The sequence below is a fragment of the Simochromis diagramma genome, unplaced genomic scaffold, assembly GCF_900408965.1.
Source record: "Simochromis diagramma unplaced genomic scaffold, fSimDia1.1 OVJJ01000585.1, whole genome shotgun sequence".
NCBI lineage: Eukaryota > Metazoa > Chordata > Actinopteri > Cichliformes > Cichlidae > Simochromis > Simochromis diagramma.
In genome coordinates, this window is record NW_024387398.1 from 6,924,147 (window position 1) to 6,948,020 (window position 23,874).

At 40.9% G+C, this 23,874-nt stretch overlaps 1 protein-coding gene across 1 annotated transcript in view; it reads left to right on the forward strand.

Moving 5' to 3' along the window:
* Window positions 1–23,874, forward strand: part of spata5 (spermatogenesis associated 5) — a 107,431-nt gene that overhangs the window by 81,176 nt on the left and 2,381 nt on the right. Inside the window, exon 16 of the mRNA XM_040010440.1 lies at window positions 6,767–6,931. Coding sequence (XP_039866374.1) covers window positions 6,767–6,931 — 165 coding nt within the window. The remainder of the gene's footprint in view (window positions 1–6,766; window positions 6,932–23,874) is intronic.

A 23,874-nucleotide genomic window follows, 5' to 3' on the forward strand; every position in this document is an offset into this window, starting at 1 on the left:
GTGGATAAATGTCTCCATCAAATAATCACTTCAGTCTTACTATGAAGACTGCACAAATTCTGAATGTTGTTGTATTTGGTTTTCAGTGATTTACCTTTTTATATATGGCTAACTTGGGGCGATGGCACAGTTTCAGATTTTATAGTGGTGCTGCAATCAGCAGGTTTAAGTTGTTGTTGTTGGCTGTGTCTGTTGGATGGCCCTTCTCCATACGCACATGGACACACAAGCATGTGTTCTACAAGAATACCAGCAGTCTACCAGAGGGTGACAGTAGCACTTGCAAGCTCAAAGTCACGATTGAGACAAATGGATTAAGCCAGAAGAAGTGTCTGTAGGGAAACATTGCTCATTGGCTGTGGCTGCTGATTTGTTTGAGGCAGCTACTGGACCAGGGAGTTTGGAGGGTGCTCACATATTATGGAAACCAGACCCTGATGAGTTTACACCAAAAGCAAGGCTGCATAGAACTGAACTGTGAACTGTGGACAGCTCACAGGAAACGCCTCTTTGTAAAGCAAACATACATGTGTTTTATGGCAGGCGCTTTACTGCGTTTTTATTTTGGGCTCCAATGAGCCGACTTTTCAACATGGTCATGGTCTTATTTCCTCTGCTTTTCTTCACTTTTTTTTCTGCTTGACAATTACCGCCCCCACCTCCACTCATTCACACAGACGCACACACATACATGCACTTACTTTGCCTACCTACTCCTTTCAAAAAGAGTGTTATTTTCATTGAGGTGTGAGGGTTGGCCATTTTGTGTAGTTTCAACACAATCGTGGACCTCCAGGACAGCTGTAGGGGTGTAAGGCTGACACCACCCCCCATCCCCACCCTCTAAACCCAAAGGAAGCAACAACACAGCTGCTGCTACTTCTTTACCCCCTTCCTTCCCTGATCGTGGCCCTTTTACCTGCTTACACAACGCACATGAAAGGTAAAAGAGGTGGGATATCTAATTCTGTAATAATTATTTGCCCAGTTACACTGTGCATGCACATGACTGCACTGTTTCTAGGTTTTGAGCCTCCTGCTTGGTTTACAAATTTAAAAAAGAAAATAAAATAAAACTCTAAAATCACAACACTCTAGAAAAAACACCATCTGCCTGTGTGTTAAGGAAAATTCGGGTGATTTTTTATGATAATAACAGCAAACTAATTTAATTTCCTGAAATCTGGGTGCTCTGGGGCATTTCTAAAAAAGATGTGCTTCAGGACAAGAAATGCAAGCATTCAAACAGTCATTGAGGCTTTTAACAAAACCCCAGATTAGTGAGTGTTATTGGAACCCAACCCTCAATCTTTTGTGAAGGAACACATTCTATACACCATTTACACACTTGTAGGCACAGTGTGTTATTTCTGTCAACAGGTAAGGTGCAATCACCACTGATTTTATATACAAATATTGTAAAATTAGATGAGTTTCTGCTATAGAAACGGAAGTAATGACTTCCATTTGGTGGCATAAAAAGTCATAAATGTTATCTTTGATGAAAATGTCTTGATTTATTATGCAGTGCGGCCCTAAGAGTAAAAGTTTATAGTTCATACAGTATTTTGGAGTCAAATACTTTAAATATTTCAAAAAAGTGTCTTTTGTCCCGAACGGCTTTCTTTTCCTGTGATGAAAAATGATTTTTTTTTTCTCTAAAAGAAAATATTACTTGCTCAAATGGTTTATACTTTATTTTAAAACTCTAAATCTTTACTTCCTCTTGGCTGTGCACCAGTATGTGAGACAGCGGGGGTTAACAGCGGCAGAGTTATTTGGTTCTTGGACACGGTGGCCTCGCCTGCCGGATGCAAGTTTGACTCAAGGGCAAAATCCAGAGTGAAAGCCTCTCATGTTTTTGAGTGGTTGCCAACTCCTCTCTTTCGCTCTCTCTCTCTCTCTCTCCACCTCTCACCGCGTACTTACTTTCTTCCTCTGTCATTCTCATCCCTCTCTGCTCTGCTGTCCCCTCCCCTCTCTCCTTGATTTACTCTCTCTTTCCCTCCGCTCCAGTTCTCTCTGATCCTCTCTCACGTTGAAATCAAGACTGACATAAAGAAGGTCCAGTGTCTCTCTGAAGACAGCGTGGCCTCGATCAGAATCATGTCACCTTTGTGAAAGGAAGCTTGGGCAAAATGTTCTGTAGATGCAAATCGGATTTGCGTGATTTGAAGGATTTGAAAAACAGAACCGGCTGATAGCTTGTTTTGTACTCTGACATAAATCAGAGTGACGAAATAAAGCTCAAGGGTATTTTCACATACTTGGAGAGGTTTTTATACAATGAGGCCACTCTCTGCAAGAGTTTAGTGGGAACAACAAGAAATATGTTGAATCCAGGTGGTTAAAAAAATCCAAGTCAGGTTTACTTTGTGGTAGAAATATGAAAGGAAGTCGTTCCTTCTCCCATAAATTGAACAACGGAAATGTATATCCATAAGATAACTATAACTCTTCTAGCAATCATTGCAGTACGTTAAGGTTATAGGTGCCTGATTTTTGCACATAGTACAGTCCACAAAACACTGGTGCAGTGTTTTTAATGACTTGCTGCTGCATGTGACATGCCACACACCCAGGTGTGACTGACTGAATTCCTTCCCTTTTTGCACTTTAGCAAGTGAAAGGTAAGGCACTTTGATTAATGATTGGCATGTTGTGGAAGGATCAGAACATAACACATTTCACGGAAGTGACACAGATGCCACGCAGTCTTCCACTCATGCATGTTGCACAATCGATGTGAGGCTCAGTAGGTCTCTCATCTGTAAAAGGAAGCTCCCTTGAAAACTGTGAAAGAAACAAACTGGCTCTGGATTTGTGTTTTTGTGGAAATTGCTCCTGAGCTGGGACTTTGTAAACCAGATTTTTCTGAAAGAGGACATCCACTGAATCACAGCTGTTGCAAAAAATCTTCATCTTCCCAATTTTGTGTTACTTTCACAGATATAACAGCAATCTTGACTTTAAGAATACCAGTGACACCTGACAGTCGGTAACATTTACTGGTATTCGGCTAGTGCATTGTATCTAAGATTACTGCGTCTGAATGCTGACCTTTCTGTGAGCTCTGTGTTCCCATCGTGCTTTCTGCATTTTCTGTTTTGTGTGTGCTCGGAATAAATCCAGGGTGGCCCATCTCCGAGTCGGTATGACTCACCAAGGCCTCTAAGGATTGCAGACTGACAGGTTAGGAAGCCACATACAGCAAATGCCTTCTGGCAGGCAACAAAGTCAACTCATGTCTCCTCAGGCAAACCTCTCATTCATGCAGACAGCCTGCTATCATGCTGTACATTTTAAAAAGTGCCACTGAAAACAGCTTATTGGAAAAACAGAGATAGCACCAGATGTGCAGGGAAGAACTTAGTCATCATGTTCAGTTTCATAAACCCAGTGTTTCATTTCGTTTTTCATTTGATCTGAAGGCGTCGTGAGTAACAAAGCAGATCTTGATCTTGATTTAGTCACACCAAGTCTAAGTTTCTATCTAAGAATAAGACACCTGAATTGCGGGGGCGTCCGTTTGTAAACAGTTTGTAGACATAGCTCAGAGCGGGTCAGATTGAAGCTGGCCAAGAATGTGCTTAGGAACAACGCTCTAAGGAAAAGATTCCCAGCATTCCTCATTGGTTAAGGAGAGGTACCGGCCTTCGCAGATAGGAAGTCGTCTGTCATTAGGGGGTAATCACTTCTTGTGGAGGATTGCAATGCCTTGGAATGATTACTGTTGTTATCGGCAGTGAAACTTGGCGCAGAAAGCATGGATGAGTTTTTTCTCTCTCTTGTCTCTTTCTCTCTCTTTTTTTTGGTCTGCTTTTTAATCAGCTTGACTGATCCACATGTTTTTCCAAACTTTCTCAGCGTTGCAACATACATTTTGCTGGGGTTAAGTCCACAGTGCACACTCTGCTAGATTCAGTGGTATATAAATGGTTCTGTGTTGACTTAAAGGTGGTTGGTATTTTTTACCTAGGGGCATTTCTAATTACTAATGGCTCGTGTGTAATGATGCCTATCATGTCAGTGGTGCAACAAGGTGGATGCAATCCGTCATGCAGACTCATGTTAGAACAGCAGAGAATTTATACAACTGGGTTTTGTCTGTGGTGGTTTGCTGTCTCCCACACCACTTATCTGTGTTTGTTTGCAGGGCTTTGGTCCCGCTGTCCTTTCAAGTGGGTTGTCTGAGTGCCCTGGTCTGGCTGGTTTTGTCCTCTCCTCTCTCATCTCCTCGCCTGACTCCTTTTTTTCTTGCCTTCTGCCAGCGGAGCCAAGAGTTCAGGTGGAATGATGCCGTTACGAAAGGAGCCCGTCAACGCTTGCCCGACATGCCAAGCCAAGTATTTGTCTTTTGGGGTCCCCCCTCCTTACCTCCTCCTCCTCTTATTCCACCACACCACCACCTCCCCCGGATCCTTGAGAACAGGAAGTATATCTTGTTAAGTGATGGATGGGCCCCCTGCTCTTGCTGGGAGGAAAGAAAAAAAAGCCTTTCTTTCCCTCCAGGGCAGTCAGATGAGTTTAGCAGTCTCAAAGCTGAGGGTCGGCTCTGCTTTTTCGGGAGCGTCTTGGAACCCTCGGAGCCCGAGTGCCTGGAAGCTACAGGCACTTGTCCATTATGTGTGCGGAGAGAATTAATAGCTGATAAAGTGCAAAGTGGTGTTTTTGCACTAGGAAAATGGATCGGAAATTAAAACGATCCGTCCAAGGAGAGTTTATTGGAATATATGTGTGCTTACATGCACGCTTGCATATGCGAATGTGTTTGTCAGCGTGTGTGGGAGTGACTGAGTTATTTAGTCCGGGGTCAGCAGGTTTGTGTTGGCATGCAGCCGCCCGATACTTCCAGGGAGAGCAACTCAGGAAGTGTCCCTGGCACGTCCTCTGCATAATGCAATATACTGTGCTGCAACGGGCTTGACTTGCTGTGACAAACAATCACAGATTAAAGTTCCCACTACAATCACCTCACGCCTCGAGCACAGTTTTGTACCAACAATATATGTTAACCCACAGGAAGAAACATAATAACAAACCTGATCCCACAGGTGTTGTTTTATAATTGCTTTGCCAGATGCACCTTATTAGGCCTTAAGCCCTTACATCTTTGATTTAATACTGCAGCCCTCCAGCCACCCGTCCATCTATCTCCCAGCATGTCACCGCAGCAACCACCCCTTTCCTGTTTCGATTGAGGGTGGTGTTATTCCTCTCTATCCATTTTGTTACACTACCGTCACAGATAGCCACCCACCTTTCTGTAATCAGGCGTAAGAATCGAGAGACCTGAAAAGCAAGAACGTTTGCTGTCATGAGCCACGGCTCCTTTGTCACCCATTACTCTGTTGTGGATACGTAAAGGTAGCTACTAACATTCGTCTCCGGTTTCTGTCCTCTCATGTTCCATACACATGTACAGGAAAACCAGTAGATAAAAGGCTGGGATACTATCCATCACCCCAGTAAACTGGAATTTGCTATCCAGAGGGGAAATATAGCAAACCGTAAAACAAAACTCCAAACCTGAAATTTCCTCCAAGACACTTATCGAGCAGGTGGTCTTCAAATGAAACACAGAAAAGATTTTTTTTTGCTTACATTTTTTTAAGCTGGAAAATTCTATGCACCTAGAGTTCCCTTTTTTTAAATTATGGAATATAGGTTTTGCAGATGTTTGGCATTTCTGCTTGTTAAGTGAGTTAAATATCAACCTTATTAAAACCCAGCTATACAGAGCGCTTGTGCACTAGTTAGCTGAACTTGTAGCATGTGCTGATTGTTCTGTTCTCCTACTCAAACATACAGGATGACATGATGTACAGTAGATGCTCATATTCTTTGCAAGTAAAAGAGGAGAGTTGCAGAGGATAGAAGCGCAGTATCTAACAGTTCAAAGGCTGCTTGTCCAGTCCCTCCAACCTTCACTGATCACTCCTGACATGGCCTCCTGTATGGCTTGCATCTGTGAGTATCTCCTGTCTCGGCTCCACAGGCCAGAGTCTGGCCCCGCTGTGGCCCGTCTGGCTCAGAGCCAGGGCCTCCAGGACTTACTGACTCTTAGGAGAATAGCAACAAAGAAACTTTGAGTTTCAGTTGATGTTCGTTTTCTGTTTATAGTTCATTCCATTGCTACCAATAAATGCCAGTTCACACTGTGCTCATTTATTTTCCCAAACCCACTGCTCCTCAGCTAGTTGGCTTGTCAAATGGGTTACCACACTGCAGCTTGTCACGGCCTGGCTGAGGACAGCAGATGGAGGCAGGACATATTTGTCAGTCTGTCTGCTTGTCTGAGTTTGAGAGGCGCCTGCCACTTAATGACGTCTGACAAGCGGGACAGCGGCAGCTTTGGGTACTCAAGGACTGTTTTGGGGTCACAGAGATGTGATCTGTAGGAAGTGGAAGATTTATCAGATAATGGGGAGATTGTCTCCACGCTGACGCCAGAAGTGGAAAGCTCAAATATCACAGTTTGTATATCAGGCATTTTCTTTATAGTCCTGTTTAAATAGGCGTACAATTAATTCAGGAGTGGACTGAACTATTTTTTCACAGCTTAACAAGCAACCAGCAATAAGGTCAAAGGTCAGAAACATAGTGTCATGACAGTATTTTTGTGACATAAGAATGGCGATGTACAAAGGAAACACTGTTGAAATAAAGAAATAATGCTGAAAACATTTTTAAAACCCTTTATGTGTCGCAATTTTTGAAATATGACCTTAAAACAGATGCTGTCTGTCTTTTTTCTGTCCCACAGGCTCTGATGCGTCCAGGTCGCCTCGACCGAATTGTCTACGTGCCGCTTCCAGATGCACGTACCCGAAAGGAAATATTTTCTCTGCAGTTTCGTAATATGCCTGTCACTGAAAGTGTGTCTCTTGACCACCTGGTGACTCGGACCAACAATTATTCCGGAGCTGAGGTGAGCTTTAGGAATATCTTTTGCATACACATAAAATCACAACTATGGTCTTCTTTCAAATTATCACTGAGGTTGGGGACAATATGTCTTTTGCAAACACACAAAAATTCTTGAAATTACCAGTTACCAAAATTGACAATTGGGACACAAAAAAAAATTATGCAGTTACCCAGCAGGTTGTATTGTTTGGATATCCGCATCTCTCTACCACATGTCAGACTCGATTCACTAAAAGAATAACTTTGACTTAGAAATCGATGCTTTATTGCTGTTTTGCAACACCATTCTTACTACTTCTGGCACATAATAAGAAATTGTGAATGTAGCCAGAATTGCAGAAAGATGTTACTGTGCTTTTCTGTGATGTCTGCATCGTGTCTGTACTGTGTCACAGAGCACCCTCGTGATCTCACAGCAGACCGGGAGAAATCGTACAAACAGTTCTTTGTGTAACAGATTTGTCTCCCTGCATTTGTCTCCCGCGTGATTCACATTGTCTCGAGCAGAGAAATTGCTGCTGTTCTCCACGGCACAAGTAACTCACAAGTTCTAAGAAATTGTGAAACCAGTGCATCACAATTTGGCCTAAATAAACTGTTTCCTATGCAAGATCTAGTTTTTGATATATTTTTTTAAAAATCCCCGTTTTTTTCTTGACCTTCAAATTTATACACTTTATAGATCTTAATCTTAATTGTAAAACTTTGCTTTAATTCAGCTTGAAAAGTTATAGACGTGATAGGAAATAAAATGTTTGTCACTTAATACCACTGTGTGTTATTACGTGCAATTTTTCTTTAGCTATAATTTGAGATGCATGCAAATGAAGTTTCCAGTATGCTAAAGCTCATTTCACACATGAAGTCAAGACAGGAGACTTCATGGAGAATCAGGTCTAGACGTCGCAGTTACCCACTGTGCACTTTGGAAAGTGCATGTCAAAGACGGACAAATCCACTGTGTAATCATCTTTGCCATAAACAATCTAACATCACAAAAAAGCTGGTAGATTAAAGACCAGCTAATGTCAAAACCAACTGAGTCAGACATTCTTTCTGAATGCATCTCAGTCAGGTAATGTCTAAGAACTTCAGGGTTTCAGTGTATGGCTCAAACAACACCCACTTCACACCATAAACTGCTAGTACCCATTAACAACCACGTACAAGAGCAAACAAGCCTTTCAGGAGAAACTGTCTTAAAAGGTGCTCGGTTATCCCTGCTTTAGCAGAATGGTGATTGGAGTTGGGATTGTTTGGTCATCACTTTCCAGCCACTGTAAGAGCATGGTTATCATTCCCAGTGGGTGTTAAACACAGCCAGGGCTGCCCCTTGCCACCAGTTCTGTTCATAAGTTTATTGTGTGTCTCGTGGACTGAGGATTTCGTGTCAGACTTTTGTGGATCATGTGCTTCTGTTGCCTTAATTGAGCAACAACCTCTAGCTTACAATCAGGTGGTTTGCAGTGAAGTGTGAAATGGCTGGGACAAGAAATAGCTCTTCAATCCTGAGGCCATGGTTCCCTGATTGAAAAGGGTGGTGTGTCTACAACGGGATGGGAATGAGTAACTGGAAGTGAAGTGGAGTTCAAGTTTCTGGTAGAAGAAAAAGTAGAAAATTGACAGATGAATTGGTGCAGTGTCTGCAGTAATCTGGATGTTTTACCAGTCTGTTGCAGTGAATGGAGCTGTGCTTATACTCTTTCTACTCAATTTCAGTACTTTCTAATACAAGCACCCAATTACATATTCATAAAGCGCTTTTTAAAAAGTGAAGCAGTCAGTTTACTATCCGATCATTGTTCCCATCTTCATCTAAAGCCACAAGCTGTGGGTAGTGACCAAAAGATTGAGATCACAGACACGGGTAGCAGAAATTAGGGTGTCTCAACTCAGCCTTTGACCAAGGGCTTCATCCTTTCTCGTTCTCTGGGTTCTGCTTCTCCACATCAAACATGGTTCTGGCATTTCCTAGGTAAGGTGTTTCAGTTTTGTCCGACTGGGAGGACACCCTGTAGCAGACCCAGGACACGGTGGAGAAAGCACATCTCTTGTCTGACAAGTTGGAGAAAGTGGCTGTGAAGAGGGAGGTCCGGGGACTGTTGCCCCAGTGACCTGGACTTTGATAAGAAGCAGAAAACGGATGGATGGATTCTATTATCCCCACATTTAAACAATTATCTCATTCGGCCTGTCAGTTTCGCTATGTGGAGCATTTGCAAACAACATTTGATTTCCACTACGCTTGGACAACATGTCATATGAACCAAGACTCCTCAGGCTTTGCCCAACCCTTGATCTGGATTGTAGAGCAGTGATAAATATTATGAAGTGAGTCATTTCACAAGCAAAAACGACCAAACGTTTTCATCTCCTATCAGATGTGAGGCCTGCTGTTTTTCTCATTGTTTAATTGATGTATGCTGATTATCTTTTGTTTTTAGACAGTTGGCTGAAGAGGCCATTTTTTACTTCACTCTGAAGTTTAAAACAAATATACATTTGCGCCGATTGCTTGTGTTCATTCTGCCAATCAAAACTCCGCTGACCACACCTACACAGGACAAAGAACATTTCTTAATTTTTTTAGGATGAAAAGTTTATCAGCATATGACTTGAGATGATTTCACTAACCAAGCACACAAATACGCAGTCTGGTTAAGCAGGTGGTCCATATGCTGAAGGCTGTTGCTAGGGCCTGGGTTCAAGTCTGCCCTTTTTGTTTTGTTTTCACCCCACTCTTTCCTTACTATTCTTTCAACTGTCTTTTACTTTTGACATCCCTATATGCAGTGGGAGGTTATAGTAGAGACTCCTCATCTACCCTCCTTCCCAACTTGTCAGCCCCCACCCTAAAAATCAGCCTAAAGCAGGCGTACACCTGGAGGAGGTATGCAGTTAGGAAACCAATCCCTTACTATCAGGTGTTGTGTTTAACACCGGGGTTTCTGGTATAGTGTCTCATCTGTGGAATGGAGGTTTGCAGTCACTTGCCACTGAGTTCTTGAAACCACACAAAAATTCAAAGGCATGCCACAGTCAAGCTGATAAGAGTTCATAGGTGGAAAAAACCAAGTCTCACCATTGTTGTACCATTGCATTTTATTTTACGTACCTGTCCTATAGATCATATTAAATTAAATGAAACTTTAGACTCCCCTGATCACTGAGGGGAAGTTTGTGAGGAAACAGGATACAGATAACACATCACAGCACTGTAGATGATGTGTGTTTAGAAAGAAAAAGCTTCAAAGCTTCAGTGAAGAAATACAGCACATCTAAAGGTAAAGGATATATACACATATGTTGATTGCTGACAACGTGACTAGCTCCCCAAATGAACAGGAACATTAATAAAACATTTGTGCAAAAAGGTCACACAGCCTTTATGCTGAAGGACTCTTAAAAAAAGATTTTTCACCTGCATACTATTCTTCCATAAATCCTAAAATGCTTCAGAATGGCAACATCCACCACAGTTTACAGTAAACTCGATCCATCTGCGTTGTTGATAGCTCAAGGACCTTTGCTGTCAAAAAGAAGTGGGGAGGGGGAGAGTAATCAGCCAGGACACAACCGCTCACAACCACTTCTTGTTTACAATTTATTAACTTTTTTATTTTTAGCCAATTTGTTCAACATACAAGAATAAACCCCCCCCTGACAGAAAACCAACTTTAAATAAACATTAAAAAAAAACCTTTTGTTTATATGAGGCAGGACATTTTTGCACATGGTTAGAAACATTATTAGAATTGACTTTTTTTTGAACAAATGTCTTGAACGCATGCTTAACATAAAACTTACTGAACTTTTTTCAGGCACGTCATAAAGTCCAAACACTCTTACTTTCAGACAAAGCAATGACAAAGCAGCAGATATGTTTGTGTTGCTTTCAAACATTAAATTAAATCAGTGGAAATATGGAAAACATATTTTTGTATGTTTTTCAGCCAGTATTGTAATAATCTACCACACATCTAGTCCGGTCAAACTTTTACAACTCTATGGGTAGCAATACCTTTCCGTCTCCATGTGACTGAATGACTGGTATGCTTGCTGGCAATGCTGCAAGCAGCCTGGTGAGCCACAGCACTGGTCAGCAATGCATCGAGCTCATGCTGGCAGGGACCAAAATGGACAAATTGGAACCTCATAAATCAACAGCAAGATAATTACTGAAGCTAGAGGCAACTAAGCAGAGTCCACTTTTAGTTTCCATACACACTGTCGCTGCTTTTTCTCCCTTCTGACTGTTCGCACTTCCTTAGAGTGCATGCTCAGCTCACACTCCCTCTGTCTACTGGTCGTATAGAAGTGTCATCATGGCGCTTTGGTTACGGCTGAATGCTAGTCCAAAATGGTTCACTCTTCAGCAGCACTGGCCTTACAAAGTTCAGTTTCATTCAAAAGAATGGATGACATGCTGAGACATTTTCTATCAGTAAAATGTAATTCTTTAAATAAATGTTGGTGTTGATGGGGTTTATTTAACTAAAAGGGAAAAAAACACATGTTTAAGTATCCAGTATGTTTCAGACTGGTGAACTCTTGTATATGTTCACCCCAGATTTATCCATCTGGTTCAGAGTTCACAGGTCACCTGATTGTTGTCCAACTTCTTCAGTCATTAAGCCACTAAAACTGGAATTTTATAGTGAATATTTTACTATATATATTATCGTATCAAATATGGTTCGCATAGAACTTGAAATAATGCACAAATGGATGAATTCAGTACAATTCAGTCCTCAGTGATGGCAGTATGACTACTTGAAGCTTTGACTTTAATTACATTCTTGGGATTTCAAACTTGTCTGAGAGGAGGAGGAGGCAGGATCTCGAGAGGAGGAGGTGTGGAGGTCACTCAAGAGGTCACAGTAGTTGTCTGCTCAGCCGTAGAAGCTTGTTAAAATCACCTGTCTTCCTACCTGCCTGGAGTGACATCTGGTTTCACAACCCTCAGCTTCCCACTAAACTTTCCACCCTCAACACCCCTCAACACACTTCTAACTCACACTCATCCTAGAAAATTGCTTCTGGCTTTCCCTCCTCACCTCTGCCATCGCTCCTCCAAACAGAAGCAGCATTTGATACTGTAATCGGAGTGTTGTCGTGAAGGAGAAGAAGGGCTTAACTTGCTTCTGAAAAACAGTGTGATGTTATTTTTTTTTTCCTTTTCTGATCAAGTCCTGACAGGAAAAGACCCCGGGGATTTATTGCACCCTGTCAGATGTACCAAGTCAGTTCCAGGCCTTGTTTGTACCTTAATTTAAAAGAAGAAGAAAAAGAAGCCATATCAAATTTCACAGCTGTTTTTCTTCTTCCTTTAATGTTTGTTCCAAAATGAGTGTTTGCCATCAGGGCAAAAGTTGTTTTGTTTTTCTTTCTTTGCATTTGTTTAAAAACAGTAAAAATTTCAGGTTTTTTTCTTGTTTTTTTGTTTTATGATTTTTTCCCCCGATCAACCACTTAACGCTGACATATGAATCATTCAAGCATTAAAAAAGCTGTCTGTAGAACATGGTGGAGTCTCTGTCATGGTTTGTGGTTTCGGACAGTAGTGTTGGAGAGATTGCCAGAATTGATGGATTTATCATATTTTCCGCACTATAGGGCGCACTTAAAATCCTTTAATTTTCCCAAAAATCGACAGTGCGCCTTATAATCCGGTGCACCTTATGTATGAATTCTGGTTGTGCTTACTGACCTCGAAATGATTCGTACACAGCGCTGAAAAATCTGTCAAAAAATGTTTTATTACAACTTTGGTAAGCTACGAAGCTGCACCGCTTGATGGATTGTCGTAGCATTATGGCTACCATAGTCAGGAGCCTCGCGGAGTGATCTGGGTCCAAAACTCCGTCTGGTTCAGGTCCCAAAGTCAAACAAACACTGTGGCATCACTGAGAGGAAGTTAGCTAGCTGGTTTCCACCTAAACATGATATACCTATCACTTCCAACATAAATGAAAACAGAAAACTAAACAGCTGACTTTTGTAGGGTTACCGAAGTTCCACTAGCTGGTATATGTTTGCTACTTGATTGTAACATAAACACAGTGAAGCTGGAGGATGAATGCTAATTTTTTTTTCACTCAATAAAAGTTAATGTGAGGGCTCCCGATGGTTAGGGACAAATGCAGTCACATGGCAGGATGCTGTAAACAGACCAAACTTCAGTCAGGAGAACAACTGAGATAATCCATCCACAATACGAGGTTAGTCATTAATATACTGCAACAACGCAGGAATAGAGCAGCTGCGAGAGAATGCAACGTTAATAAATCAATGGTACGGAAGTGCAGGAAGCAAGAAGAACGAGTTGAGTAAAGATTGACTTATCTGACGGTTTTGTTTCGCTTAATGCGCCTTATAATCCGGTGCGCCTTATGTATGAAAACAGACATGTTCATTGACAGTGTGCCTATAATCCGGTGCCTTATGGTCCGAAAAATATGGTACACAGAAAAGTACCGTCAGCTTTTGATCCACCATGCAAAACCATTAGGCGTCTGAATGGCAATAACTTTTTTTCAGCATGACTATGATCCCAAACAGATGGACAATGCAGTAAAACTTGGACAGAAAACTAAAAAAAACAATCAAACGCTATAATATATCGATTGGCCCCAGAGCCTGGACCTCAGCATTATAAAAGTAGCGTGGGGTCTGAAAGGCATTCAAAGCTCTGAATGTTCTTTATTAAATCAACATTTTCTCCTCCGTCTTTTAGGAAGATGTCATATTAGTCTTGATGTGTAAGTGGTATTTAGGGTAACACCTAACATAACCCCACAGGAACTTTTTTCAGTTATAGGTATGTTTCCCCAGCCTGTTTCCTCAGTAGAAATGACAATCTAGCTAATCATGGCTTGGAAGGAGGGGATAAGGGGATTCAGTGTTTTGCACAGCTAGTTGTAGGAATAAGCTGGTTTTAACTGCTTCTGCTAAAAAAAAACAAATTGCATAAATGTGTCTGATACATGACTTGAGTGAATGATTGATTAGGGCTAAATAACCCTCACCTTAACTGAAAATGGATAACACAATGAACTCTTGAACTATTGTGATTACCAGACGAGAAAAACGGGTTCCATGACAGAGCTTTGGCTCCCTGAAGCTTCAGTGCAGATTGTCACTGTTTTGCATCGTCAGACAAGTGAAGGCAGAAAGGGCCACGGACCTAAAACATGAGCAGCCTTTGACTAAATTTATTTGAAAATACATGGGGTTTTTTTGCTAATAACCGAGCAAATAGGAAATTTCAGTTTGCTTTTAGGCCTTCTTTCCTTGGAAAAATCCACAGATGCTCAGTATTGAAGTTTTTCTCTCTCCAACGTGTTTTGAATAAACAGGAAATGAACTGAGTCATTAAAAGGAGTAATGACAGTCCCTGAGTGCGCAGCTCGCACTCTATTAACATTGGATGTCACAGACCTCCCCGTGGTGCTTGATTGAAAAGTGACCTCCGTGAAGTGGAATATAAAAACACCGCAGTAATGAGCATTTGGCAGATGTTGACAAGTAGCTGAGAAAAAGCTAAATATCAAGACTTCTCAGCATGATCACAGTAAGGACACAGCTCAAAGTATTTAGATGCAGATCACGTAGAGGTGGCAACAAGTGATAGGCAGCACCACCCTGCTGGGTGCCCTCCTGCTGATCTCACAGCCCTGTAACATTCATGTCCAAAAAAGGGGGTGTGTTGGGGGACGGTTGTTCAGGCATTTTAATAAAACTTCAAGCTGCAGCGCTCAGCCGTATCAGAATATCTTTGTGTTCAGCCACAGATGCCTTTGACCGGCTGCGACCTCCATAGCGGTGGGTCTTTTCGCTCCAACAGGGGGAGAGCTGTTTGGTCCAAGCCCAGGTGTCTGGGACGCTTGGCTGACATCCATTCAAACTCACTGGCGCAATTGTTTTCTTAATGTTTTTTTTTTTTCTTCCACACTGGCAAGAGCAAGTCTGTTCCAATGCGGGACATACAAATAAGGCAGATCAACGGCAGCCTGCAAAGCTTAATACTCCCCTTTACAAGATAGCTAAGCACATTTGCACACCCCAGTCAACTAAGTCAGAGTGTATTATGATGTAGTTTGATGAAGCAGTGATTTGTTTTTTCTGTAATATATAAAAGTAGTTTTGATTTTTTAAAATTATTCATTAAAAATAGAAACCTGAGCAGGCGAGCAGTATCTGCAGTAGCTGCAATGCGACTATTAAAAACAAAAAAAAAAGAAATTGATTGTAAGTACAGCCTTGTTGTATTGTGACAGACACACACACGCACACACACACATAGTAAAACCACCCTCACAGGAAGACAAATGGTTTCCTCTTAACACCTGTTGTGGTTGTGGCTGTTCCTCCTCTGGCTCTGTGTTGTCTGTCTGATTTATGGCCTGGTATTTGTTGTTGCAAAGATTTTTATCACCAAGGACACAGGCGCAAAAAAAATGCATCAACAAAAACGTGTTGCTGTTTGAATAACAGTGACATTACACAATGTATGAATCAGATATTAGCCATGGAAAAAAAAGAAAAAAGATCTTCAATCATCAAATAAACTTGTCAGCTTTTGTGGAAAGTGCGTCTGACTTGGTCTGAAGTTGGCAGGTATTTGCCGAAATATGCTCTAACTTCTTGTCTTGACTGCATTCATGTGTCTGCGTTTTATTTTCTGTGTGACTGACCGACCGTCGACACAGTCACGCTGTCACTCAGACGCAGTCTTTGTTGATATGGAAAGCGCTTAACAAATGCTGTGAGGAAAAAGCCATTCACACCCCTGCAATTCCATGACTGTGAAACACCTCACTTCACTTCCTTCCCAGCAAGCCTGTTACCTCTTGACATTGTGAACATGTTGTTTTTAGAAAGGTTAAAAAAGAAAACATTTCCCTCGCTGCTACTGCCAGCCAGCTTCTGTGGCCTGCAAAAGGCCAGATGTCACAGCGAGAGAAATGGCTCCAATTGGCCCCTGATTTTACATTTTATATATAAAGCCTTCACTGTGGTTTATGTCTGAGTACATGGTGAGCACCAATTGAATTTTTCTGGGAAATATAAGCCCTTAAGCGTACCCAACATGCTGTTTCCCTTGGCTAGGAAAGAAGACAGAACGTGGGTAGCAAAAGCCAAAAAAGAAAGAAACTGAGCAAGAGAGTAGGAACATAGAAAGGGACAGAGAGGAGACACGTGAAGAGGAAGATGGCAAATTGTGGAGAAACAGAAGAGAGGAGAGGGGTGCACTTACCTACCTGAAAGTAGCTAATAAAACTAGAGGAGGACGCCAAAAAGGAAATGGACAGTGACAAGAACACACCATTAATTCAGTTTCAATTCCTGGAGACTCTCTTTCTCTGGAGTCCAGTTGTCTGGCAAATTATCAGGACCAAGAAATAATCTGCCTCTTAACCCTGTGTAAAACAGGTATTTGTCATTTTTACAGTGGTGGGTAGATTTTGTTGCCTTTGGACACAGCCAGGCTAGCGGTTTCTCCCACTATGCTAGACTAAATTAGCCGGCTGCTCACGGTAACTTCATATTTAGTATATGAACATGAGACAGGATATTATGCTTCTCAGGTAACTCTCCCTTATAGAGCCTATTTAGTCTGTCCCTTAATTAAAAACTAGATTTATTGGAAATTAAATAATTGCAGTCTAACTTATTGTAATGATTTTCAAATGTAGTTATATTAAATAGCACATTCAGAAGCTTTACAGGATATTTGGATCCTTTTTTGGTGCAACTTAAAATTTAGAACTTGTATATAATGTATGTGTATAGTGTTGTAATACCACTAATAAGATAAGATTAGATAACCTTTATTAGTCCCACATGTGGAAATTTGTATATTATAACAAATTATTATAACATGAACATTCACTGTGTATATGCAGGTAATATGCATCTCGTGAAAGATGAAGCAAATAGGAAAGACAAATGTTCATATGACACATCTGGAGTTTCACCTGCCTTGGCATTACAAAATGCATACACACCACACATGCACACGCACACATACACAGACGTACCCAATCACAGCTGTCTCCAGGTCACTTCACTGTGGGCGTGTTTGGTAAATATGCCATCCTTGCCTTCCCAAGTCCACAGAGAATGCGAAGCTTTCATTCATCTGATTAAGGGGTGAGGACAAATGTGCCCTTAAAGGCGAGGCCCAGCAACGCTACCCTACACACACACACACACACACACACACACATACACGTACAACACCTTAACAGGGTGTAGCCCCAACACAGGTGCTATCCCACATGGGTCGTTCCAAAACATAGAGTGGACAATGGCTTAATATGATAACACTGAAACGCCTGAGCTGCAAGTTATTTGGTAAATTTTGTAGGAGGTTTCTTAATATTATCAGTGAGTCATCTAACAGAGGAAAAACCACCACTTTCATGACAAACATTTCCTACGTGTTCAGAAAATGTTTCTTTATTTGCATAGTGAATACCGAGTGACTATTAGAGCTTTCACTCTATCCGATTTTCACTATATGATAACAAGCAGAGGTAGCGGGACTAATCTGTAATCTGTACAAAAGAGCAAGAAAAAAAATATAATCTCATTTGTCATATAAATAATAACATAATATCAGTTTGAGTACTGGTATATATTTAATCCTTCTTTAATTTCAAGGCTATGTTACAGGCTGTGTTATATACACTACAGCAATCAACAATTTATAAAAAGAAAGAAAGAAAGGCATGTTGCAACTACTTTTCCCCACTGATCTGTTCAATTTATTTGCTCTACTTTTATTTACACTACATTACTCTCTCTTTAATAGTCATAACCTGTCACCGTGGCGGTTAGTTGGCTTACACTTACAGGTCCAAGGAGTATAAGCTATAACGTAAAGTTCAATACTGGGGAGAAGTCTGACCATGTCAGAAATCAGACATTTAGAATTGTCTTGACTGGCTACACAGGAACAGGGAGTGAAATGAAGGCAGTGGTGCAATAAAATCAAATAAAATATATGCAGTAAAATACAACTTTTAAAAAAATGAATTAAGCACACACTTTGCAGACTTTCTCTAGAGGGAAACAATGATGGCTCTACATTTGAAAAGTGCCACCCAGAGTCTGAAGTACAGTGTCCCACGTTCAACTCTGTCTTCCACACAGTGTGAACATCGTGGCATTATTCAGATTTTAGGCTAAAAATGTTAATACTTTACAAACACCAAGATTTTAAAGCATAAAATTGGAGTTGATTGCCTGCTGGAATACATATGTAATATCTTCCTTGATGTCTGTTGTCTCAGCCGTAACATATGGCGAGGAAAGCCCGCACGAGTTCAATTTCATCATCGGAGTTTTCTATGGAATCTAAATTCCTCTGCTGAGAGCACAAGCATGTGCACGTTCATCCACAGCTCACACACCTCCGCTCTGTTATTTATGATCATGTGCCATGTTTCCATCCCCCCATCCCCTCCCTTTTCCCCACGTGACTCTCCTCCTTCCATGCTTAACCTCACCTCCCTCTCTTTAACCTCCTCTCTCACTCTCGCCTTGTAATCTTAAATAGGTTTCACATGGAGTTGTGGTCAGGCCTTGTTTCTCTTGGCAGAAGCATGTCACTGCAGACACTTCCTCTTTGCTTCTTTGGAGGATGAAATGTTTTATTTCTGGTTAAGAGTTTGGGCTCTGCACCCCCAACGTCGTTTGATTTATGTATTATTTAATTTCCTCCAAGAAAATTGGATGCAGAAACCCCCCCCCCCCTTTTTTTTTTTCCAGTAAAGGGGTTGGGGATGATACTGTGGTGGGGCTAGGGGTGATTATTTTGAATAAGAGCTCCTCTTTGAGCCTAAGTTTAATTTAGTTTTCTTCCTGAGTGAACAAAGTTTTATGAGTTCAGTTAAACTCCAGTTATACATTTTTTTTTCTTCCTTTTTTGTTCATATTTAATTATAGATTGGGTATATTTTCAAGGTAAGTTACTCCCCACTCCCTTTGTCTTGTGTTACAGCACAAAAATCTGCAGTCAACACTGATATCGCAGGATGTCAACTTGGGCCTAAAAACATCAACATGGGAAATTTTTATGAACAAATGCTGTTATTTTTCTGATATCTTATTGAGCAGTTGATTAATGCAGAAAACTAAAGATACATTAATTATAATCACTGCCCCCTATTTGTTTGTATTCACTTAGAAAAAAAATTATAAAATGTTGATCAGGTATGACAGCTCTGCACCAGTCCTAATATTAGTCAAACCTATCGATAGGATTGATTATTAAGAATAAGAATAACTTGTAGCATGTTGTGCATTCTTGTTTTACAGTTATGACTGATAAGTAAGTCATGAAGATAAAAGAATAAGCTGCTTCTTCTAGCTGCAACTTCTGAAGGTTAAATGAGCGTTTAACAGTTTGTTAAGCAAACATGCAAATGTTTGCTCTACGAAACACTATGTAACCAAGAATGTAGGTCTTTGCATGAAGTTAATACCTATATGTATAGGTACTGGATACATGTATGTGTATGTGCACATGCATTTCTGTCTAAACATGCATGTGAGGACGCATGTGTAGCTTTTCTTTTTTGGGGGGTACGTTTTTCGATATTGACCTCATAAACCTTATCTGTGTGTTGCATATGTGTGCTCACATGCCTGCACAGTGCAGGAAAGTGCAATGTGTTCAGAGAGAGTGTGTGCCCGCACCTCTCTGCACTGCAGTGTATGTGTGCAGGACTTGTGGAGTGATGGAGGAGAGGTTTTGTGGCAGGCGGGGTGGAGGGGGAGTTGTCGGGGCTCGCTCCTGTAAATGTGGCCGTTTGTGTGTGAGGGAGGGCGGGCGGGTGAGGCAGGAGAGAGGAGGGGGGGAGGACTGGATGTAGCCCGCTGTAGACACAAGGCGATTGATAGTAAACACACACTCCGGGTCTAGTGGATCTGCTGCCGGTAGCCCGGCTAACAAGCCCTTCATTAAGGCCGTCTGATACACTCACTGAGCGCTTTTGTTGAAGTAGGAAGCGAAAAGTACACCAGACAGATTTGACCTGAGAACGCTGGTATGTGCTGCCAGCAGTCACAAGCTTTTTTTCCCCCTCTCCTCCACCTCGAGAAGGGTTTATTTTTGTCGTGCTGAACAGGTTGTCTCATGGCACGCGCCCCCCTCTTACCCCCACCAGGGAAATACTGCAGAGAAAACTACCGATTTTTTTTTTTGGCTGTGTACGTGTAGAATATATGTCACAGTGTGCTTTGGTGGTTTTGTAGGCGTTTGCATGTTTGGATGTGTATGTGTACAGTGCATTTGTGGTGTGCGCATACTCGAATGTTAAGCATTCAGATTCAAATTTACATCTTTTTGTACTTTTTGTACGAGGTTTGTATTCTTCTTTACATTGCACCTGTACAGTGTAGTCACCGTACACTGCTCATAGCGCTCCTTAGACACGTAGGTGTCAATAGACATGCAGTCACTTTTTCCACAGTGTCTAAACAGTGTAAGCTTTAACTTTATTTTACCGCTTCAATTTTTCGGTATCGTCCATCTGTGTGCTGTCTCACTTCCAGTTATTCCATGACCACAGTATGCTTTGATTATTACGGTTACTGTTTTCCATCTCCATGGAAATGTTGATATTCAAATAACTTTTTTATTCCACTTATATGCGTTTCCTGCCATGTTCTAGTGCTAAAAAGTGTCGGGTGTGTTTGTTTAACCTGAGCTTTGCCGTGTTCTTATTTATACTCTGTTATTCTTTGCTGTATCTTGTTACCATTTGCCGCTATAACGGCTTAATTTCCTCTCGCAAGTCAATAAAGTTTTGCGTTGTCTTACAAGGACAACAAGACCTCACATACAGTGCTGGATGTGCTGTAGTATATCACTCAACATACAATATATATATCCAATGTTTTAAAAGTGTGCACTGAAACGGCATGATATAGGGTGTAGTTGTGGCTAGGAATGGAGGTGGAGTACAGTGACCAGTGGGGCATAAAGGCTGCTGTTGTATCCAGGGTTTCATGTTGTGGTACCCTAATGACTGAGCGCACAAGGAGGCCAGAGGCGGCTAGCAGCCTTGAGCAAAAGTAAGCCCTGGAAGTGCCCATCCTCATTTGGTAACCCCATTAAGATGGCTTCACTGGCTAAAATCCTCTGGCTTTATCTGTCACAACGCAAGACTGAATCAAAATTTATTACAATTTCTTCCTGTAGTAATTTTTTCCTATACTCTCTATTTTGAAAAATAAAGATATTAACTAATAATAAAGAAACATGTATAAAATATGTAAATGAATAACTAATAAATAGGCTTTTCATTTTCTATCAGCCACAAAGCTCTCACAGCTATAAGAAAAATCTGAATCATTAGCGAAGGAGAGTGGGTGGTTTCACATAAGTTGTCTTGCAAATGTACTTACTCCCACTTTTTTCTATTTGTATATGTAAAGTAGAACTGTTGTGCTTTCCCTTATAGTTAGTCATGGATCCTCATATTCTGCATGGCCTACATGAATAATGAAAAATAATTCTACTAGAGACCAAAAATGAAAAAATATAGAGAGAGCTAGAAATGAGCATTATAGGCCACCTTTCAGTACTGTGGACAATAGTGTTCATCTTTCTTACATTTTTAAGTGCAGTATGTCATTTTTGAACTTTTAGTAAGAAAAACAAACTATGTGTTTATTTCTGCTCTTTCAAGAATAATTTTTCCAGTCTGCAGATATGTGCCCCCTCTAAGATGATGTTTGTAATAAATTTCTGAGTGTAAGTTTTGAACATTTTTCACGTTCCACATTAAATCAAACTTTTAGTGTTTTTGACCCTGAATCACATTTTGACTTTCTTTCTTTCTTTGAAGACGTAAATGTTCAATTAAAGATCAAAAGAAGATCTAAATTACTTTTCCTGTCAGCATCAGATGACCGACAGGCCTGTGGAAGTAAATGTGCCTGCCAGCCTCCACAAAGCATGTCATTATGGGAGCCTGACCCTCTCTGTCTCGCTACTCTCATCACTGAATTTGCCATGCAATTTACAGTAGTTCTGAGAAATCACGATAAATTCTCTCATCTTTTCAGTAAACCTACTATCAGTCCTTGCATACATTGTAGTGTTGAGAAATAAATGTTTGTAGGTTGAAGCATGTGACCTTTGGGTTTTTAAAGAGGTCTTAGAACCACGAGAGGAAACTTGTCATTAGAGGAATATGTGGAAACAAGGATGTGGCAGGAGCTGCAATTGACTATCACTTTTCCAGCGACCCATGTTAAAGCTCTACAGTCAAAGAGGCACAGCTGACATTTTATTAAGGCGGAATGACTGTTTTAAGGATTCGGCACATTTTCAATGGTGGCGACATGGATACAGATGGGATTTCAAGCATAGGTTTTCCAGCTTGGCTAAAGTCTAACGTGTCCATCTTCAATTATACTTCTTTTTTTTTTTACATTTTATTTTTATTGTCCATTTTTCCATGTTCTTTCATCCTTACAAATTTCCATTTCCTCCTGTTTGTGCATAGCAGCCTAACACTCTTGAACAGATTCATAAAGCTTGGTTTTAAAACGGCTTTCACGTAGGTAATGTGTCTGGTACTTTCCTTGACCCTGGTTGGTGGGGCTGGATGTAGGAATACAAATGGACAGCATATTTTGCTCAGATGTTAAACACTCGCTATTACCCTACCCTGCAGGCACCTACATAGCAAGTTCATGTGATACCAGATTAGCCTCTTGCAAGAACAGTGAAAGTAATTCTCTGGAAAATTCAGGAAATGTTTACCACCAGAAGAGTCATTTTTGAGTAATTTGTGCTCCAGGAAATCTGTAGGGAGCTGCTAATGAATGTGACTATAAAGTATAGATTAGTCTATCAACATTATTAATATGTGTGATTTAAAATCTTTTACCCGATGTGACTGTTCTGCAGTGGGCTATGTGAGTATTTGATATTTAACTGGTTATTTTTATTGCATTATTGCTCTGTTTTTGTTACATTTAATACATTCTGACTGTCTTTGGCAGTACAAATGAATCTAACTGAAAGTAGCTTACTTTGATAATAAAGTTTCACTTTAATTCTGACTAGAGTCAAGCCACTGATCAAGCCTTGCTGCTGAAAACGAGCAAATCTTTAAAAATAACCGTTGTTTATTTTTGTATTCATGATCAGTTTTTGGCAAACTCAGAGGGAGCCAATAAAGAATGAGGAAAAAGAGCCACTTGTAGCTCAAGAGTTGCTGGTTCCTGTCCTAAATTGCCAGATCTGAAAAACAGGCCAACTTTGGCGAATGTCCTGAGTTGATTCTTCTTCAATTGCTAATAATTCATGTATGAATACATGAATATAGATGGATACTGTCAACTATGGTCTTCGTTACAGTACACTTTTCTGCTGCCTTTAACCTGAACCCAGCAGGCAGATGAAGGACCTTACTGTACAAATTGTTACTTTACACAGTTTTTGCTTCATCATCAAACCTCTTTGACTCAGACTTTTTGGGTCATTTTGAGTCAGCAAGTTTTACCACGTCTTCAAACTGAGAGGTCCTTGATGATTACTTTTTTTTTCTCGCTTGCTTTGCCTTTATGACTGGCGACACGCCACCACCATGAAGACATCACCAGAGAGCAGCCACTGCAATGCATCAGCCTAGTCCTTTCCATATATTTAAGTGATTGCTGACATTATTTATGAAGGGAATGAAAAATAAAGTCTGCATTGAAAAAGAGAGATCTATAATTTATTTGGCCTGCCACAAGTCAGCACTCTTTGCCACCAACCCCCCTACGCACATCTCATTTCTGTGCATTTGCAGATTTTGCCTCCCTCCTCTTTTCCCTCTCAGTAGCACAGGGGGCCCATCTTTAGGGGGTGGTAGGTTGCTTTTTGGGGGTGTTTAGGGGTATCAAGGTAGTCCTGGAGGGGAGTCAGTGCAG